Source organism: Takifugu flavidus, chromosome 16 (genome assembly GCF_003711565.1).
Source record: "Takifugu flavidus isolate HTHZ2018 chromosome 16, ASM371156v2, whole genome shotgun sequence".
In the NCBI taxonomy this organism is placed as follows: Eukaryota; Metazoa; Chordata; class Actinopteri; order Tetraodontiformes; family Tetraodontidae; genus Takifugu; species Takifugu flavidus.
Window position 1 is genome coordinate 1,235,998 of NC_079535.1, and position 20,958 is coordinate 1,256,955.

A 20,958-nucleotide genomic window follows, 5' to 3' on the forward strand; every position below is an offset into this window, starting at 1 on the left:
CCATGACCTGGATGACTGAGAACCTTCAAGGAAATATTGTTAATTAAGATATAGGCACTAATGGTGTGGCTTTATTTTTTAAAGGAATTTTCTATCAAGATCAGTATGCCGTTATATTCATTAACTCTCGCGTCTCAATCAAACACCCGTGATAGTGAATAATTGCTCACTGGAGAAGTTTTACATTCAGGGCTATCGTCAGGATGCGGCGTCTGTGAACTGGGTTGAAATGAACTCAATGCAATCTGTTAATGACAACTGGTCTTTTGTTTGGGATTCATTTACATTAATACTGACAAACATGTCTCTATGGAAACATTCCATGTCATATATTTATATAGTTTCTGGTTCTACCCTTTCCGGTTGATTTGATCCATTAATGCCTTATGGTGCAGAGGTAGAACAAAGTGAAAGCGATTGAGAAAGACTGTATCACATCCATGAAGTGGTAGGGCAGGTAAAATCACAGTGTGGGGTCAGTGGATGCTGAGGCACATAATGCACAAAGGTCACATAAGGCTCAGTCGAGTCAATAGCTGCAAACCTCCAAAGTTCCTATGACCTTAAGATTAGCTCGAAAACAGTACAGAGAACGTCATGGCTAAGCTGCTTCATCCAAGCCTTACTTCATCAAGTGCAATTCAAATCATTGGATGATGGTGTAAAATACACTGCCACTAGATGTGTTTATCTAGAGCGATGAATTATGCTTCTTTTTCTGGCAAACTCATAGTCAACATCATATTAAATCCCATGGATTAAGTCACTCAATTTCATGTGTGAAGGTAGACAAGGCAATACTTTTGGCAATATAGTGTATGCCTGTATTTATAAATGTGTGTTGAAGAACATTTCAGGAAATAGACGCACTTTAATTAATAAAAACTAGAAATAAATCTACACAACTCTGAATGTTTTTCAGTGTTAGGATTATTTCACCTTAAATCAGTACCTGCAGCATGCTCCAGAGACCCACCTCCGATGTGTCAGGAAGCTGCCACTGACATGACCCGAGCCATCACATCCTGGAGTGGGGCAGGACATGCCCTCTGTCTTGCCAGACTTCCATGTGAACTGAATGCCGTTAAGGTAACCATCTTTCTGTCTCTTTGCTGCTATGGGGCATCCTGAAGCACTTCTGTGGGACACATACTTCCCTGTCACATGACCTTGACCATCACAACCTGGGACTGGACACCTGAAGAGTTTTAATGTGATACAGTCAGCTCGTAGTTTAACTCTCATTGAATAAGACAAACAAATATCTTTATTTTGAATTACCGGTAATCATTTTGCTGAAGTAATTTTCTGAACCCACAATCACAGTGCATGATAAATTCTGTGCAATGCTTTCTGTTTTTGAGTCTCTTTCTATGGTATCCTGGTAAACATTAGCCCCCTTTTCAGGTACGGGAGGCTGACTCCATCTCTACTTTTAAGAATGGACTCAAGACCTTCCTCTTGAAAAAGCTTATTATCACTAATTCTGTAGTTCCAGCTATTATTCTAGACAGACTATTTATCATGTTTAGTGAGTTGCTGCTATAGGCCGACCTGACAGGCTGTCACCCATTCACGGCTTCCTCTCCTCTCCTCTCCTCTCCTCTCCTCTCCTCTCCTCTCCTCTCCTCTCCTCTCCTCTCCTCTCCTCTCCTCTCCTCTCCTCTCCTCTCCTCCTCACCAAGTAGATCAGTGATGATATTATTTCTTGTGTTGTTTCTCTGCCCCCCTTCCTCTCTGTATCCATCTACAGGTATAGCCACCTTCATAGGTATACGCTGACCCACTCAACTTCTACACCAGCACTTTGTTATAATTAATGCATTTCCCTGATCCCTGCCTAATGTCTCCTCTATCTGTCTTCCCCCTTCTCTCTTTCCCCACCAAGCCAGCCATCAGCAGGAGGGTCCCCCTACATGAGCCTGGTCCTGCTCAAGGTTTCTTCCTGTTAAAGGGGAGTTTTTCCTTGTCTATCCTGTTGCTTGTTGGGGGCCAGGCCCTGGGATTCTGTAAAGAGCCTATAGACAATCTTGATTTTAACAGACGCTATATAAATAAAGATTGATTAAATATTTGGACAGTGACAGTTTTGACTCTGAACACTACCATAAGGCAGCCCATGGCTCATAGAAAAGGAATTGGTCTTGAAACGGGAGGGTGGCTGGTTAATGGGCTGAGGTGCCTCTGAGCAATTCCCTTTGCTTCCTGGGCTTGTTGTTCACTACTAGTGTGTAAAAATGATGGGATATATAGAGGTCAAATTCTGTGTGTAAAATAGAAATAATTTTATTAAATAGCATAATAAAAAATATTAATTGCAAAAATGTCAGTGAATGGTCAGTGACCAATGTCACTTGTAAAAACACTCTACCACACTGACTCAACTGTACCAAATTGACAGTTTTGCTTAACTAAATGTCCTTTCAATGACAACAATTAAAAAAAACAAATTGATAAGAGAATGAGAAATTGTCCGTGAATCTACTGCAGCAGTAGTCATTTATTTTTCACCATGCGTATCCTACACAAATATACTGAAGTAAATTTTAAAGTAACCAGTGAAGTTGGAGGAGAATTGCAGGAAGATCGAGACAGAAACACCGTAGGGATGCAAACTGTACCTGATGGGCTCCTGGTCCTCCTTGTTCTCTTTACTGTGGATTATTTTTATCCCATTTTTTCTCGCCCGAGGACATCCTGAGAGACTGCCAATAAATTACATAAATACAATGTATACAGCTGAAGCATAATGGTATTATATATGTAATTATTGTTATGTATACATAGCTACTGTCTCTGCATCTACAGTTTGCATCTCTGAATTTACACATTGTACCTTCTGTGTGAAGCATAGTTGCCAGTGATATGTCCGGAACCATCACAGCCTGGTGTTGGGCATCTGGGTCAACAATAAAAAAAAAGAAAAATGGGGCAAATCATTCATATCACTGGTGTAAAATCAGGATTTCATATGATTGATTGTCACTATAACTGTATATAACTGAATCAATAAATCAATAAAAATATGTTGGTGCAGCATGTAGATTTTGTGCGCTGTTTGTTAGCCCTTGTGTCATTTTTCATATTAATAAGTGAAACCTACCTACCAACCTAGCTAACAACCTACCTAAATAACTAATTAATGAACTAAATAATGAACTATCAAAACAGTTGTGCTGCTGGAGGCCAGTTTTATTTTCTGGCTTCATTAAAGGCACATTAAAAAGAAAAAAAAATTGGAAAAAAGATTGATTACCAAACAACAAAGACAAAATATCACGACATTCAGAAGATGGGAGACTTTAATTGTTGCTGGCCATGTGTTAATTTACTCTCATTTGAATTTGTCCTCTGAAAATGCACAAATGCACTATTACTTAATAAGAAATAAATGACACAACATAATATAAAATCTAAATAATAGACAGTGAAGATTAAAAGGATAGCAACAGCAATATGACAGTTTTTCTTTAAAAAAAAGGATACGTGATTGTTCTCTGCTATTATGAAGACTTAAGACTTTTGACCTTACCCGGTGGGCAAGACACAACAACAATGCATATGTTTGTGAGTCACCTCACGCCTTACTTGAGCTCTTGTGCGTTGTTGGCCAGCATACTTCGAATGCTTTTATCAGCTAAAGGACAACCTGACAGACTGAAAAATACATCAGCCCAACATTAGTTACACTGAAAACAACAGAACACCTCAACCCCTTTCACAAAAACCATGGCTCCATTCAAAGATGTGTACAGATGCATATTTAATTCAATCTATAATGGAAAAAGTGCATTGTAACCCACTGAGCTTTTAGAATGATATTAAATAGCATTATCTTGGTTTAATATATATTTATTTTTAAATATTACAGAAAAGTTGGGATCTGGTCCTATTCTGGTGAATTATCTTCATCTCAAATCATACATATTGTTTTAATGCAATATATATATATATATTGCATAATTGCCTAATTACTGAAGATATATGGAAATGACATACACATATAAATATGGGTTTTCATTGAAAATTATATTTTGTCTGTATTTTCACTTCCTGATCATTTTTTGGAAGTGTGACTACACCGGATAACGAGATGAAAATAACGAAATGACTTAAAATAAGAATTTTCGCCTATGGGTATCTGACAGCATAGTTGAGGTAAGCTGAAAACAATAAAGAGAACTTGACTTGGGTCCACCAGGAAAAAAGGAAGTCACACCTTCGATGTGAGGCGAAATTGCTCGTCAAGTGACCACTTCCATCACACCCCGGTGTGGGACATCTGCCACCGGAAAGATAGACAGATTTATAAGCCCAAAGATTAGAAGAAGAAAATGTAATTACAGAAAAAAGGGACTTCTGATTTTTTTTCATTGTTGGTTTTCATTGTTTCCAGTTTAGCTTCACTGTTCACTGTCTGTGAATACTGAGATAAGATAAGCTTGGAGTGGGATCCTGACCACTATATGTGTGTATAGATATAGATATATATCTGTGTAATATATATATACACACACTCATAGATACATTCATTCATACAGGCATACATATATAGGCATCGGTGGACTCCACCAGCTCTGAGATTAATGTAGACAAATTAATTCAGCTGAAAGTCATATAGCAAGAAAGCAGGGTGGATTGGTGACGGACAGAGAAAAGGTAAGATGGCCTGGCATAAAAAAGGACAATGATAAAAGATGGGGATAGAGTGTGAGTGGGGGACAGCAAGTGAGATCGAGTCAATGGGGAGAGACTAGAAGAGTAGGGGCTTTCTTACGTTATTAGATCCTTCTTGTTCTCTTTGCACTGGCCAAATTTGGGTTTAGGGCTCGGGATGCGAACATCGGTGGTGTAGGAACGGTCCTCCAGCAGGTCTTTGAAAGCGTCCAGGTCATCCTGACATAATGTAATGAACAGAAGGCAGAAAATGCAAAGGGGAGGAAGAACATATTGAGAGAAAGAGAGAGATGAAGAGAAATTGCTATTGGGCTGCACCACTAACCCAAACTGATATCTGTTTACCTGACCAAAAATATCCAAGATTTGGAGACTATAATATTAAATAATATTCTCAAGACAGCAGATATTATACAAGCTATATGTCCATTATAAGTGCATGGTCTTGGTGGACTTGTTTGTGGTATGGAGATGTAGGGCATTCCTTTGTTTGCATTCTTTTGTGAAGAGGACTGTGTGAAGCTGGCTACAATTGCATTGCATCGAGGTGTCAGTAGGTGGCAATATGAGCCAATACTGCGCCTCTGTTCATTAGGCTTTGAACTGCATGCAACCAAGGAACGGCAGGCTGTGGAACCAAAATTGCCTTTCTGTTTGCCCCATTCTCACAGTATACGTACAGTAATGGTTACATAGACAAAGACCTAGAAACAGGTCAAATTATGCAATTATGCACAGCAAAAAGTAGGCTAGGGATAAAAATTGCAGATACACACAGACTTACTCCCAAAGAGACAGTGAACAGACACTCTCCTGTGAATATTTACATTCAGCATTGTGCCACATACACACAGCATCTTTTGTTAAGAGCGGGTATTTTGGTTCCCTCCCAAGGAAGTATTTTGCATAATTCATTTTGCAGAAGAGCAAAAACTAAAAAAACAATGGTGGCATGTGGGAAGCATGACACAAAGGCAGAAGATTCCTCAGTTCATGGCATGTTTACATCAATTAACATACATATCCAGTAGGCTTCAATGAAAAGAATCCCTAATATGGAGTCCTAATAATTCAAAGCACAACAGTAAGGCACAAAGGGAGGTAAAAAGCCTTGAAGCCAATCAGACAACAATTTGAGCATTTGACTTTGAATCATTGTGCCTCATAAATGGCTGAGAGATAAAAAATAAGCGAATAAACATTAAAATGTGAGAAGCCAAGTACACCGCCTGTCAGCATTGTGCATACATTCGCTTCATCCGCCCTAAAAATACAAAATTACCCATATGACATAATATGTCCCCCAAACCTTTATCGCTTCCTTTTGTGCCTTCACACCAACATTTTCTATTTCAACCAGATCATTAAGGAAACTGATCTGAAAATCTGGAGCAAAGAGCAACAATATGGTATTTTCTTTTTATGAAGCAGTACTTAGCTTCATTAAGAACAATTCAAGGCAATTGAAAAAACATATACAGTGTATATATAATAATTATTATCATCCAAGGTAGTTTTCTGTGTAAATTATTAATTACATAATAATATAATAATTATTATTATATTCCTTTTTTTTTTTAACATAGTATTCATTCTTGCCGATCAGTAAGAGCCCTCAAACTAAGACATAAGATATTATCTCACTGGTTTGGAAAGACTTTACAATAGTGTCATTCCCTGCCCCCCCCCCCCCCCCCCCCCCCCCTTTACCTCATTCTCGTCTTCATCTACATGTTTGATCTTGCTGTAGTCTACAGGCAAATCCCAGCAGCTGGCAGCATTCCCCATGCCATAACAGCGGGAGCCCAGCAGAGTTGCTTGCCGTAGGGGGGACATGGGCTCTAGAGGCATTAGCACTGAATCCCCTGCACCACTGCTGCCGCTACCACCACTGCAGAGGCGCTTGCTTAAACTCAGGTCCAGTGTACCGTTTTCATCAACATCAAGACCAGGACTCTGAGAAAGTGTTTGTGGATGTGTGTAGAGAAAGGGTGTTTAAAAGTCATATCAGATTATGTGGGAAAAATTGGTGTATGTTGGTGTTGTGTTCAACAAGATGATGATGGAGAAGGTTAACATGGTGTACAGGAAGTGAGGCAGTAATGGAGAAAAAGAAGGGGGGGAAGAGAGAGAGCAAGAGAAAGAAAGAGACAGAGAATTTCTGATTAAATTTCAGTCAAACACTTATATTGTAGGATGAGAGTTGGGCACACATTACAATTACAATAGTCAGGTGATTACTAGTGTTTTGAGAAATATAAAAAAATTCAAGTAGCTGAAAAAATTATTCTTTCTATATTCTTTCTTTCTCTCCTCTCCTCTCCTTCCATTCTCTCCTCTCCTCTCCTCTCCTCTCCTCTCCTCTCCTCTCCTCTCCTCTCCTCTCGTCTGTAATTTTTGGGCCTGAGTGCTTTGTGCACATGACTTTATGTCTTGCTTCTGAGCCTAATGCGAGCTGACATCCCAGGGGCTGAAGGCGATGGGGGTGAGTTTGGTTGCAGGGATGTGCAGCAGTGATTGGAATTAGACTGCTGCATAACCAAAAATAGAGACATAACTTCATGGAGCTACACAAATCTGCACATGTCCAATAAATATCAGATCAAGTGTATTTTCATTCATTAGTCTCTCTAAGACAACAGCAGCAACAACAATTTTAACAATGTTATCTACCTTCCACCAGGACAACAGGGCAATTTTGCTACAGAGTTTGACACACTGCTGTCACCCATTGTAACACTGAGTATGTCTTTCTCTTGTCCTGAGGGATTTCAACATCTACTTAGACAGCCCCAGCTCAGCTGACTTCCTTAGGTTTTTTGACCTATCACGGATCCACACTCCTACTCACAGAGCTGGCAAAGAGCTTGTTCTCATTCTTGCTTGGGGCTGCTCTGTAGACATCCCCACAGTTATGCCCCCCTCCCCCCACCCGCAGCTCTCCAACCACTTTCATTCAGTTCAATGCAAAGATCACTGAGCAGTCCTCTGCTCCCTTACCCATGGTCTCCTTTGGTTGCAATCTCCACAAGCTCTATGCCACCCATGTTTTCTCCATGGTCTCCTCCAGTCTGCCCTCTTCGAGCACATACTTGCCTTTAGAGATTAATAATAACGCTGATACTATTTGCTCCACCCTGAGATCCTAGAATTGTCTGCAGATCTAACCAACTGGATGATATCCCTCAAACACTGCTCACCAGTCTGAGAGTGGCAGAGTGAAAATTGCACAAATCTGGTGCACATGAAGATCCTGAGATATATGAGTCTCTACTTTCCTCCTTCTCTTCTAGAAACACACAAACTCTTCTCCACCTTTAAAACCACGCTTAACCCACCCCTCATGTCCAAAATGTAGCCATCCTACTGAATACTCCCGGCAATCTTTCTCCTCCTTCCCCACATTTACCATGCTCATGGAGAGCAAGGTATATAACCTCTTATATATGTACAGGTATAAATGTACCTATATATGCAGTATATAAACATGTAGCTGTTTGACTACATGCCCACTGAACCTCATCCTTACCATGTTCCCGCAGATAAGAGCTCCCACCATCACCTTGGCTTTCACTCACATGATCAACTCTTTCCTTGCCACTGGCACCTTTCCATTCACATTCAAAGAGGCTCAGGTGACACCTCTGCTCCCTGAAACTCTTTGTCATTCCGACTCAAGTGGAAAACTATTGTTCTCCTCTTCCTGTTAGGAAACCGCCTACTTGACTCAAACCAATCTGGTTTCCAGAGCGGCCATTCCACAGAAACGGCCCTATTGTTTATGACAAAGACACCCAAAATAGCCCGAGCATCTGCACACTCATTGGTTCTCATTTTGCTCGATTATCAGCTGCATTTGATACAGTCAGTCACTGCATTCTTTGCCATCGTCTTTGGCATGGGCAAATGACAATGACAGTGCATGTTCCTGGTTTGAATTTTACCCACCTAGGTATTCATGCAGTGTATTGTGACAAAGTAAGTTTTTGGCTCCTCACCAGCATTAATCTTCTTGTCTCAGCCCAGCCCCCTACAGACTGAGCTACCACTTACCAATAAATAGCAGATTTGGTCTACCTGAATAAGATATGCACTCAACAAAAGAACACGCAACAAATTACATTTTGACTTAAATTATGTGAATAATGTGAGGCAGCATTGCCTTCTGAGGAAAAATGCAATACTAATGCAATCCACAAAAGAATAATTTAATTAAGTAATTAATTAATTAAAACAATTTTTAAATGATTTTCTACACTTTTGAAGTAAAAAATTGATAAGTTAATAACATAACTTTTATTTTATTTCTAACGTTTATGGTCACGCTCAATGGATGTGGCCTGTCTTCAGTTCTGCACTGGGGGAAGCAACAGTTTTCAGCATATGCTGGACATTGTATTGTATTTCTGCTTTTCAATAAGTGTTTGTAATGCTTCCAAACATACGTATAACCTTCCTTTGCCTATACATAACTTCTGACTAGAAAGTCCCCTGGTTCCCTCTGCCCACTCAGTTACAGTAGTTTAGCTGTGAGACAGACAGACAGACAGATAGATAGATAAACAAACAAACAAATAAATAAATAAGCAAGCAAGTTAGCAACATGGTCATTTTCAAGGTGACCATTTACAAAAAGCTTTCAGGTGATAAGATTCCATGTTCTTCACCTCCTTCACATCAACCATAGATTTATGTGTAGGATCCACAAATACTGTCTGCCACTGTAGCTTTACTGCTCAATACCAGCAGTGGAAATTACCACAAAATGATAAAGGCTATGACTACTGCTTTAAGCCCAACTTCAAAATACATAATGCACTCAAAAAAACACCATCTGTATTTTCTGGTCAGATCAGCTCTTTGTTTTGAAATGTGTGATTATGACCATAAGGTAATAGAGCCAGAAAGTGCACAGCAACAGTCAAAATTAACAGTTTTTTGTCACAGCTGTGGGCAATCATGCCCGTGAGTCGCTTCGCCCCGCGCACCTGTTGTGCATCAGGACACTAATTAGGCCCCCCTTTTTAGTCCCCGGAGGCACACCTGCTCCCTGCCAGATCGTTATTCGTGTTCAGATGACTTTCCAGCGTATTCCTGTTTGCCTGCCCGGTTCTGACCTTGCCTGTTCCTGACCATTCTGTTTTGCCTGCTCCCCTGTAAATTCTGTCTGCCTTCAGCCCGATCTCGACCTTGCCTGTCCTCGACTATTCTGTTCTGCTCGCTCCCCGGTGAATCCTGTCCGTTGTCTGTTTCTGACAATAAAGCGGTGTTAAGCCAAACTCTGGTGTCGCATTTAGGTTCTCGGCTGGTCCGTGACAGTTTTTGTTATTACTAAAAGTTCCTAATGCCCTCTGGTGGTATGTACAATAGCTGTATTGAAATTGTGACACACAGACAGGTCCCCACGTGCATTTGCAAATCGCTGCACGCATTTGTGGATTATCAGCAGCGGGAGTGTAGCAAAAGTCACATACAAGAACACATCCAACCTAGCGGCCCGGCATTTAGAGTACACATATAGATCAATATAAGCAGATGTTTTTGGAGACATTTGTACATCTTATTATTTCCCATGATCATATCCAAGGCTCATGTGTGCGACTGGCTACACACAAGGCTGGAAATGCATATTTGCAAATACTTTTGCGATGATAATGGTTCAAAGTTTCCCTTGACCAGATGCGGGTCACCGGGGCCCCCTCCTGGAGCAAGGCCTGGGGGCGGGGCACGTTGGCGAGCACCTGGTGGCCGGACCTCTGTCCATGGAGTCCGGCCGGGCACAGCCCGAAGAGGCAACATGGGACCCCCTTCCCGTGGGCTCACCACCTGCAGGAGGGGCCAAGGGGGTCGGGTGCATTGTGTGTTGGGTAGTGGCCGAAGGCAGGGACCTTGGCGGTCTGATCCCTGCTGCAGAAACTGGCTCGAGTGACATGGAATGTCACCTCTCTGATGGGAAAGGAGCCTGAGCTGGTGCGTGAGGTTGAGAAGTTCCGACTAGATATTGTTGGCCTCACCTCGATGCATAGCAAGGGCTCTGGAACCAGTCTTCTCAAGAGGGGTTGGACTCTCTACCACTCTGGAGTTGCCGAAGGTGAGGGGCGATGGGCAGGGGTGGCAATTCTCGTTGCTCCCCAGCTCAGTGCCTGTATATTGGAGTTTACCCCGGTGGATGGGAGGGCAGCCACCCTTCGCCTTCGGGTGTGGGGGGGGGCGGATCCTGACTGTTGTTTGTGCCTATGGCCCAAACAGGAGTTCAGCGTATCCACCCTTTTTGGAGTCCTTAGAGGGAGTGCTGGAGAGTGCTCCTTCTGGGGGCTCCCTCGTCCTCCTGGGTGACTTCAATGCTCAAGTTGGCAGCAACAATGTGACATGGAGCGGTGTGATTGGGAAGATCGGCCCCCCTGATCTGAACCCGAGTGGTATTTTGTTATTGGACTTCTGTGCTCGTCTCAGATTGTCCATAACAAACACCTTGTTCAGGCATAAAGGCATCCACATATGCACTTGGCACCAGGACACCTTAGGCCGCAGATCGATGATCGACTTTGTGGTTGTGTCATCGGATTTGCGGTCGCATGTTCTGGACACCCGGGTGAAGAGAGGGGCAGAGCTGTCAACTGATCACCACCTGGTGGTGAGTTGGCTCCAATGGTGGGGAAAGATGCCGGACAGACCTGGCAGACCCAAACGTATTGTGAGGGTCTGCTGGGAACGCCTGGCAGAGTCTCCTGTCAGAAGGAGCTTCAACTCACGACTCTGGTAGAGCTTTGACCACGTCCCGGGGAAGGCGGGGACATTGAGTCAAAGTGGACCATGTTCCGTGCCTCCATTGTTGAAGCGGCTGACTGGTGCTGTGGCCACAAGGTGGTTGGTGCCTGTAGTGGCAGCAATGTCCGAACCCGCTGGTGGACACCAGCAGTGAGGGATGCCGTCAGGCTGAAGAAGGAGTTGTATCGGGCCTTACTGGCCTGTGGGACTCCTGAGGCAGCAGATAGGTACCGGCAGGCCAAGCGGAGTGCAGCTACGGCTGTTGCCGAGGCAAAGACCCGGACATGGGAAGAGTTCAGCGAGGCCATGGAGAACGACTTCCGGATGGCTTCAAAAAGGTTCTGGACCACCATCTGGCGTCTGAGGGAGGGGAAGCAGTGCACTGTCAACACTGTGTATAGGGGCGATGGTGTGCTGCTGACCTCAACTCGGGATGTTGTGGATCGGTGAAAGGAATACTTCAAGGACCTCATTAATCCCACCAACGTGCCTTCCAGTGAGGAAGCAGGTCCTGGAGACCTGGGGACGGGCTCTCGTATCTCTGGGGCTGAAGTTGCCGAGGTAGTCAAAAAACTCCTCGGTGGCAAGGCCCCGGGGGTGGATGAAATCCGCCCGGAGTTCCTTAAGGCTCTGGATGTTGTAGGGCTGTCGTGGTTCACTCGACTCTGCAACATCGCTTGGACATCGGGGGTGGTGCCGCTGGATTGGCAGACCGGGGTGGTAATCCCTCTTTTTAAGAAGGGGGACCGGAGGGTGTGTTCCAACTATAGGGGGATCACACTCCTCAGCCTCCCTGGTAAGGTCAATTCAGTTGGTACTAGAGAGGAGGGTCCGCTGGATAGCCAAACTTCGGATTCAGGAGGAGCAATGTGGTTTTTGGCCCTGCCGTGGAACGGTGGACCAGCTCTACACTATCAGCAGGGTCTTCGAGGGTGCATGGTACTTTGCCCAACAAGTCCACGTGTGTCTTGTAGACTTGGATTCGACCATGTCCCTTGAGGGGTCCTCCGAGTGTACGGGGTGTCGGGCCCCCTGATACGGGCCGTCCACTCCTTGTACGATCGGTGTCAGAGTTTGGTCCGCATTGCTGGCAGTAAGTCGAACTCGTTTCCAGTGAGGGTTGGTCTACGCCTTTGTCACCGATTCTGTTCATAACTTTTATGGACAGAATTTCTAAGTGCAGTCATGGTGTTGAGGGGGTCCAGTTTGGTGACCTCAGGATTGGGTCTCTGCTCTTTGGAGATGATGTGGTCCTGTTGGTGTCATCGGCCCGTGACCTCCAATGATCACTGGATCAGTTCGCCGCCACGTGTGAAGCGGCTGGGATGAGAATTAGCACCTCCAAATCTGAGGCCATGGTTCTCAACAGGAAAAAGGTGGAGTGCCTTCTCTGGGACAAGGAGGAGATCCTGCCCTAAGTGGAGAAGTTCAAGTACCTCGGGGTCTTGTTCACAAGTGAGGGAAGAATGGAGCAGGAGATTGACAAGCGGATCGGTGCAGCGTCTGCAGTAATGCGGACTCTGAGCTTCCTCCGTAGGGTGGCTGGGCTCCCCCTTAGAGATAGGGTGAGAAGCTCTGCCATCCGGGAGGAGCTCGGAGTAGAGCCGCTGCTCCTCCACGTTGAGAGAAGCCAGATGAGGTGGCTTGGGCATCTAGTTAGGATGCCCCCTGGACGCCTCCCTGGTGAGGTTTTCAGGGCATGTCCCTCCAGTAGGAGGCCCCCAGGAAGACCCAGGACACGTTGGAAAGACTATGTCTCTCGACTGGTCTGGGAACGCGTGGGGATCCCCCCGGACGAGCTGGAAGAAGTAGCTGGGGAGAGGGAAGTCTGGGCCTCTCTGCTTAGGCTGCTGCCCCCGCGACCCGACCCCGGATAAGCGGTAGAGGATGGATGGATGGATGGATGGATGATAATGGCCTGCTGTTTTCCAACCTTTATTATTCAGCATTGACGGTCTAAATCACAAATGGTTTACAAAATGCCTGCAAAAAACACTTTTACAGAGGATTTATTAAATATAAAACATAGAAGCCGAGCAAAAATAAAAGAAATACAATAACAAATTAACGGGCTATTAAAAGTCAGTGCAACTATCCTAAACATTTTTGGTAATGATAATGAGATCAATAACATGGAGGAAGCAGCCAACAAATGTAATCATTTTTTGTGAATGTTTGATAAAAGTAACAATAATACCTCAGTCCAGCAACAGCGACCTATTTAACTATAACTCTTATCCAAATAAATCTAATTCAATGTATGTCAAGCTGGTTGAATTTACATACATTGCTGTAAAATACTAAAATTAATACTAAAATTATCAAAACAGTAATAAGTTAGATATCCAAACCTTTAATTTACATTTCCAATCTGTCTTTTTAGACTGGCCAAATTCCTAACAGCATAAAAATGGCAAAAATCATACTGTTCTGGAAAACTGGAGAGACACACAACTTCACAAACTACAGACTCACTTCTCTTGACCCACAAATCTCAAAAATCTGAGAAAAACTGCTTAGTAACAGATTAGAAAATTTCCTAAAAAGTCCATACTGCTCTCTGACAGCCAGTACAGATTCAGCACTAACTTGTCAACTTGCTCTATTACTGACAGAACTAATTGAGCAATTCTGAAATGCCACAGATAACAGGAAATATCCAGTAGGATTGTTCATATACCTCAAAAAAATCATTTGACACTTCAACCACAAAATCTCAATCAATAAACCAGGTTGTCTGCATACTAAGGATGGGCGATACCACACTTTTGGGATTCGATACGATACTTTTTCTTGTATTTTCATCGATATCGATACCGATACCTTTCATTTCTTACTGGCAATTTTTGTCGGTCAAAATATTATTACATTTAAGACAAATACAGACCATTTATATACAATTTATTATGGTCAATTAATTACTAGGATTTCCTTATCCTTTAAACCTGCATAAGATAGTTGTTCCATGAGAAAATTAACTAGAACAATGTCTGACACCATAACACCTTTCGTGCACTTGAGGTATGTCATCACACTTTACTTAAGTCTCAGATTGCTGTTCAGAAAAAGTATCATATTCACATTTTCTGCTTTAAGACGATTGCGTCTCTGGCTAAATATTTCCTCCGGCTCTGCCTTTTGCTGACTGTGTCGGCTCGGCGGGCTATGTTGCACGTTGATGCTCATTCGCTATCTCCTGTCACGTGACATGGGCCAGCTCAATACGCCGCCAGGTATAGGGGTGTCCCGGCACATATTAATTTAAGTAACTAATCTAAAACGGCGGAAAGTGATGCATACACTCCCAATTTTTTTTTAGTTAGTATTGATATTTATAAAAGAAAATCGATACCAAATGAGTAGCTTGTGAGTATCGATATATCGATACCACGGGATCGATCCGCCCATCCTTACTGCATACTGTGTGTGGTGCTCCTCGAGGGTAAGGTCTTATCCCAAAATGGTTTGGTGAGAATTTATAGCAGCTTTTTGAAAAAATAAAATAAAAATTCACATCAGAAATAAGTAAAATGAAATCTTGGTTTGATATCTACAATCTTGCACTTAAAATGGGCAAATTTTTTTAAAATATCCTGTTAACATTGAACATTGTGTTAACATTGAACAGATTCATAAAGTTTAATTCCTTGGGAAAATTTGATGATAAAATTTGCTGGAAATCTCATGTTAGTCATAATCATGCCAAACTGTCCAAAGGTTTTTTTGTCATATCAAAACAAAACACTTTGTAAATTACAGATCAGTCCACATCCTATACTGTTCACCAATAGTGCCATATTTAATCTTTTGCATTGATGTATTGAGTAACCCATGCATTAATTCATTACAACCATTGTTCATTCTACAGAAATGAGCCATCAAAACAATTCACAACAGTGCCCTTCGAGCACACTCCAATCTATTATTGCTGAAATTTAATCTACTTAAGCTTCATGATATTTACATACCAAGCAAGAAACAACCTAAGACTATGGAATATTCAGAAAATGTTTTAGGAACAAAAGGGAAGATACAGTTTAAGAGGAAAATCAAATTTTAAATCACCAAAAAATCTGCACAACTAAGAAACGGATTTCTATTTCAGTTGCTGAGGTAAAACTCTGAAATGGTCTGAAGCGCGTAAACAATGTCCAAACATGTATCACTTCAAACACAAGTATAAGAAGTAAGTACAGGGTGTAAGTCAGAACATTCATCATTTACCAGTCATCTGTTTGTGGAATTCAATTACCACTGTTGTTGTTTTATTGTTTTTGTGCATAGCATGTGCCTTATCATCACTGTAACCATCGCTAGCAATATGATTTTTACAAATGTTGACATGTTGCTGAAGTTAACGTTAACATTCTCTTGTGTAGGTGGCATATACTGCACGTCTGTTGATCCCGGGGAGAGGGAATCCACATCTGTGGTTCTTCAAATTTTTTCTTTTCCCTAAAAGTTTTTTAATGTTTTTCCTGACCCAGTTCAAGGATCTGATGACACAGGGGGTCCCAGATTGTACAGATTGTTCTACTATTGACATGATCATATAAGTACTTAGTTTTTACTCCTTTTTGAAAATGTATATAACATATGGAATTATTTGTCTGTTCTTAGTTATTATCCATCTCAGATTTATTTCATTGTCTTTTTCACTTGCATATTCAAAGTTAAAAAAATACCACATTATATCAAGCATGATATGATATTATCAGCCACCACAGCTGACTCTTTTCAACACGATGGAGCAGCGGCACTACTCCAAGCTCCTCCCAATTGACTGAGCCTCTCACCCTAAGGGTGCGCCCAGCCACTCTGCAGAGGAAATCATTTCTGTCACTTGTATCCACAATCAGTCCTTTTGGTCATTACCCAAATTTCATGACCATAGGTGAGAGTTGGGGCATAGACTGACCGGTAAATCAGGAGCTTCGCCAGATAACTGCAGAAGCTGCACAGATCCGCCTGTCAGTCTCACGCTCCATCCTTCCCTCGCTCCTGAACAAAACCCTGAGAAACCTGAACTCCTCCACCTGAGGCAGGACTTCACCAACCTGGAGAGGGAAACCAACCTTTTCTGGTGGAGAATCATGGCCTTGGATTTGGAGGTGTTAATTTTTATCCCAGCTGCTTTGCACTCAGCAGCAAACTGCCCCAGTACATGCTGGATGTCCTGGATTGAGGAGGCCAACAGGACAACATTATCTGCAAAAATCAAGGATGAAATCCCGTGGTTCCCAAACCAGACTCCCTCTGGCCCCTGGCTACACCTAGATATTCTGTCAGTAAAGATTATGAACAGAACCGGTGACAAAGAACATCCCTGCGGAAGTCCAACATGCACAGGAACCAGGTCTGACTCACTGCCGGAGATGCGAACCAAGCTCCTGCTGTGGTGGTACAGAGACCGAACGGACCCTGTACTCATGGAGTACTGCCCACGGAATAGCTCGAGGGACACGGTTGAATACCATTTTCAGATCAACAAAACACATGTTCTGCAAACTCCCATGAACTCTCCAGCAACCCACGGAGGGTATCGACCTGGTTTAGTATACCATGGCTGGGACGAAAACCACATTGTTCCTCCTGAAGCCAGGGTTTCACTATCGGCTGAATTTTCATCTGCAATACCCTGGCATAGACCTTTCCAGGGAGGCTGAAGTATCACCACCCCAATCCGCCACACCGGCAGCAATGTTCTCAACTACCACACGATTGCAGAGCCATGCCAGCCAGGACTGCCCACCAACATCCAAAGATTTGAGGTACTCAAGGCAAATCTCATCCCCCCAATGCCCCGCCAGGGAGGAACTTACTAACTACCACTTTGACTATGACTTGGGTGATGGCAGAGTAATTCTCAGGGTCCCCAGCCTCTACTTCCTCAGTGAAAGTTGTGACAATGGAATTGAGGAGAGAAATATTCCTTCCGCCGTGCAACAATATCCGCACTCGAGCTCAGAAGGTCCCTACCCACACTATGAAGAGTGTTGGCAGAGCACTGCTTCGCCCTCCTAAGGCATCGGACGGTTTAACCACTAGTCATTCCCCATAGCTTCCCTGAACTCCTCAGAGCATCAACTTTTTGCCTCCTGGGCAGCCCGTGCTGCAGTCTGCTTCACCTGCTGGTAAAAGTCTACTATTATGGGGAGTTCTATGGGCCAACAGGGCCCAATAGAACTCCTTCTTCAGCTTGATGGCATACCTAACTTTCAGTGTCCACCACTGGGTTCATGGTTTGCCACCATGCTGGCACCTGACACCTCACAATTTGTCAAAACAAAGCTTTGTCTTGCTCTTACCTGATCTGCAGAAGGTTTAAAAAAAAAAAAAAAGATTGTGTTTAGCCCCAAAACCAAGTCAAATTCCCAGGTCTTGTAAAGAATATATGTGTAGTCTGCTCTGTAAGATATATATACTGCTCAAAAAAATTAGAGGAACACTTTTTAATCAGAGTATAGCAACCTATCAGTCAAGCTTCTGGGATATTGATCTGGTCAGTTAAGTAGCAGAGGGGGTTGTTAATCAGTTTCTAGTGCTTTGTTGTTAATTAAATAAACCACAGGTGCATCAGAGGGGCAGCAAAAAGACGGCCCCCAAAACAGGAATGGCTTTCCAGGTTGAAGCCACTGATACTTTTTTCCCTCCCATTTCTTTTGGCTGATTTTTTACTGACTGACTTTCTGTTGCTGTAGTTTGGCTTGGATCAACATCTCTGTTGATAGCATGGTGCTGTACCTGGACACTACAGCGGTTGCACAACTTCTTCAGGATGGCACATATTGATGTGCCGTTGCAAGAAGGTTTGCTGTGTCTCCCAGCACAGTCTCAAGAGCATGGAGGAGATTCCAGGAGACAGGTAGTTACTCCAGGAGAGATGGACAGGGCCGTAGAAGGTCCTTAAACCCTCTGCAGGATAGGTATTTACTCCTTTATGCAAGGAGGAACAGGATGAGCACTGCCAGAGCCCTACAAAATGACCTCCAGCAGGCCACTGGTGTGAGTGTTTCTGATCAAACAATCAGAAACAGGCTCCATGAGGGTGGCCTGAGGGCCTGACGTCCTGTAGTGGGCCCTGTGCTCACTGCGTGGCACCGTAGAGATCGATTGGCATTTGCCTTAGACCACCAGAATTGGCAACTACGCCACTGGCGCCCTGTGCTCTTCACCGATGAGAGCAGGTTCAACCTGAGCAAATGCGACAGACGTGAAAGGGTCTGGAGATGCCGTGGAGAACATTATGCTGCCTGCAACATCATTCAGCATGACTGGTTTGGTGGTGGGTCAGTGATGGTCTGGGGAGGCATATCCCGCGAAGGACGCACAGACCTCTACAGGTTAGATCAAGGGTGGGCATCGAGGGCCATATCCAAGCCAGACTTTCTGTCCTATAGGTAAATACTTTCACCTGGGGTTTAATTTTCCTTGGTGAAAGCATTTCCTGCCTGGAGGAATGGATTTGACCTCCTCTGATGGGCAAGTCCAATCCATGAAGGCTGGAATCCAGCCAGGTTTTGCATCCTACCAGGGAGAAACCGCTTTCACCAAGGTAAATGGAACCCCAAGTGAAAGTATTTACCTGTTTTACAGAAAGTCTGGCTTGGATACGGCCCTCGAGGACTATACTTGCCCACCCCTGGGTTAGATAATGGCACCCTGACTGCTATTCGGGATGAAATCCTTAGACTCATTGTCAGAACCTACGCTGGTGCAGTGGGACCTGGGTTCCTCCTGGTCCACGACAATGCCCGACCTCATGTGGCTAGAATATGCAGGCAGTTCCTGGAGGATGAAGGAATTGATATCATTGACTGGCCCCCACGTTCAACTGACCTAAACCCAATAGAATACCTCTGGGACATTATGTTTAGGTCCATCCGGCGCCGCCAGGTTGATCCTCAGACTGTCCAGGAGCTCAGTGATGCCCTGGTCCAAATCTGGGAGGAGATCCCCCAGGACACCATTTGTCATCTCATTAGGAGCATGCCCCGATGTTGTCAGGCATGTGTACAAGCACGTGGGGGCCACACAAACTACTGAGAATCATTCTGAGTTGCTACAATGACATTTTGGCAAAATGGACCAGTCTGCTGCATCATTTTTTCACTTTCATTTTTGGGGTGTCTTTGATTTCTCCTATAGGGTGATCATTTTCATTTCTATCAAATTATGTGGCATCATTTTGTTACTAATACATCACCAACTTTTTATCAGGAAAGATATTCAAGATAATTTTCCACCGTAAAGATCTGATATGTTTTTGAAGTGTTCCTCTAATTTTTTTTGAGCAGTGTATATTTGTGACAATATTTACTGCCATAGTGCAAAGACAGATGCAAGCAGATTATCTGTCAGTGTATTATTTTTTCCTCAGGTACAGTGATTAGACAACATCAAATAATGGCTAGAACTTACTTTCATTATTAAAACAAGAACTGCTCAAGCAAAACAATGTTTTTCTAGAAAATATTCACACAATTTATCTAACTGTTGTGGGTGATCCACAGTGAGTTGATCCTCCATCCTACCTGAGAGCAGAGGTCCTGCGGCTTCCCTCCCAAACTTTGTGGCATTTCTCGGCAGCGTGTAGACAGGTTCAGGATGGCTGTGGCTGCCATGTGGGCAGCCTCCATATCATGACTGTAGTCAAAGCTGCTCTTGCTGCAGGTGCTGCTTGCACTGCTGCTCCCACCCCCTCTGCCTCCTCCGGTACCCCTTCCTCCTCCACAGCTCAGACTGCTGCTGCTGCTGCTGCTACTGGGAGCATAAGTGCTGGTGGTACTGCTGGCTGAACTGGAGTTCTTGCAGTAACGCTTTGCTGTAAAATGTAGTAGAATGGGTAAACAACTGATAGTGAAGTAAACTTATTTAAAAAAGGAAAGACAGTTGCAAACATTAATTTAAAAGTAAGCAAAAAAACTTGCGAAATTAATTTCGCACAAATGATTGGGCAGTGGGTCAATTTTGAAGCCTATAAGTAAAATTAGACTCACATTTTTAGCTTAATCAAACGGCATAAATGCTTTCAGTACTATGTCTACATAGACTTGTATTTCACCATTACTTAACTATATAAAGACCTCAAGAAAACGCGATCCTAGCAAAGAAGAGTAGGAGAGAAACAAACGCCACAGTGTTTCGATCCCCTATCTGTCTGGGGTCTCTGAGAAGTTTAGGAGGATCCTCCAGAAACACGACATACCGGTTCAGTTCAAACCAAGCAACACTCTCAGACAGAGACTGGTACACCGGAAGGACAAGACACCAAGACACAAACAATGTAATGTTGTTTATGCTGTACAGTGCTAGGAATAATGCAAGGAACTGTACATTGGGGAAACCAAACAACCTCTCCACATAACAATGGCACAACACAGATGTGCCACCTCTTCAGGTCAGGACTCAGCAGTCCACCTACACCTAAAGGAGAGTGGGCTCTCCTTCGAGGACAGCCAAGTAGTACTGGCCAGAGAAGACCGCTGGTTTGAGAGGGGTGTCAAGGAAGCT

At 43.5% G+C, this 20,958-nt stretch overlaps 1 protein-coding gene across 1 annotated transcript in view; it reads right to left on the reverse strand.

The window, feature by feature from the left end:
- The window catches only part of myt1lb (myelin transcription factor 1-like, b), a 114,624-nt gene that overhangs the window by 8,509 nt on the left and 85,157 nt on the right, over nucleotides 1–20,958 (reverse strand). The window contains 8 exon segments of the mRNA XM_057058135.1: nucleotides 977–1,198; nucleotides 2,622–2,705; nucleotides 2,837–2,899; nucleotides 3,589–3,657; nucleotides 4,220–4,282; nucleotides 4,778–4,896; nucleotides 6,388–6,633; nucleotides 19,980–20,269. Of these exon segments, the coding sequence (XP_056914115.1) occupies nucleotides 977–1,198; nucleotides 2,622–2,705; nucleotides 2,837–2,899; nucleotides 3,589–3,657; nucleotides 4,220–4,282; nucleotides 4,778–4,896; nucleotides 6,388–6,633; nucleotides 19,980–20,269 (1,156 nt within the window).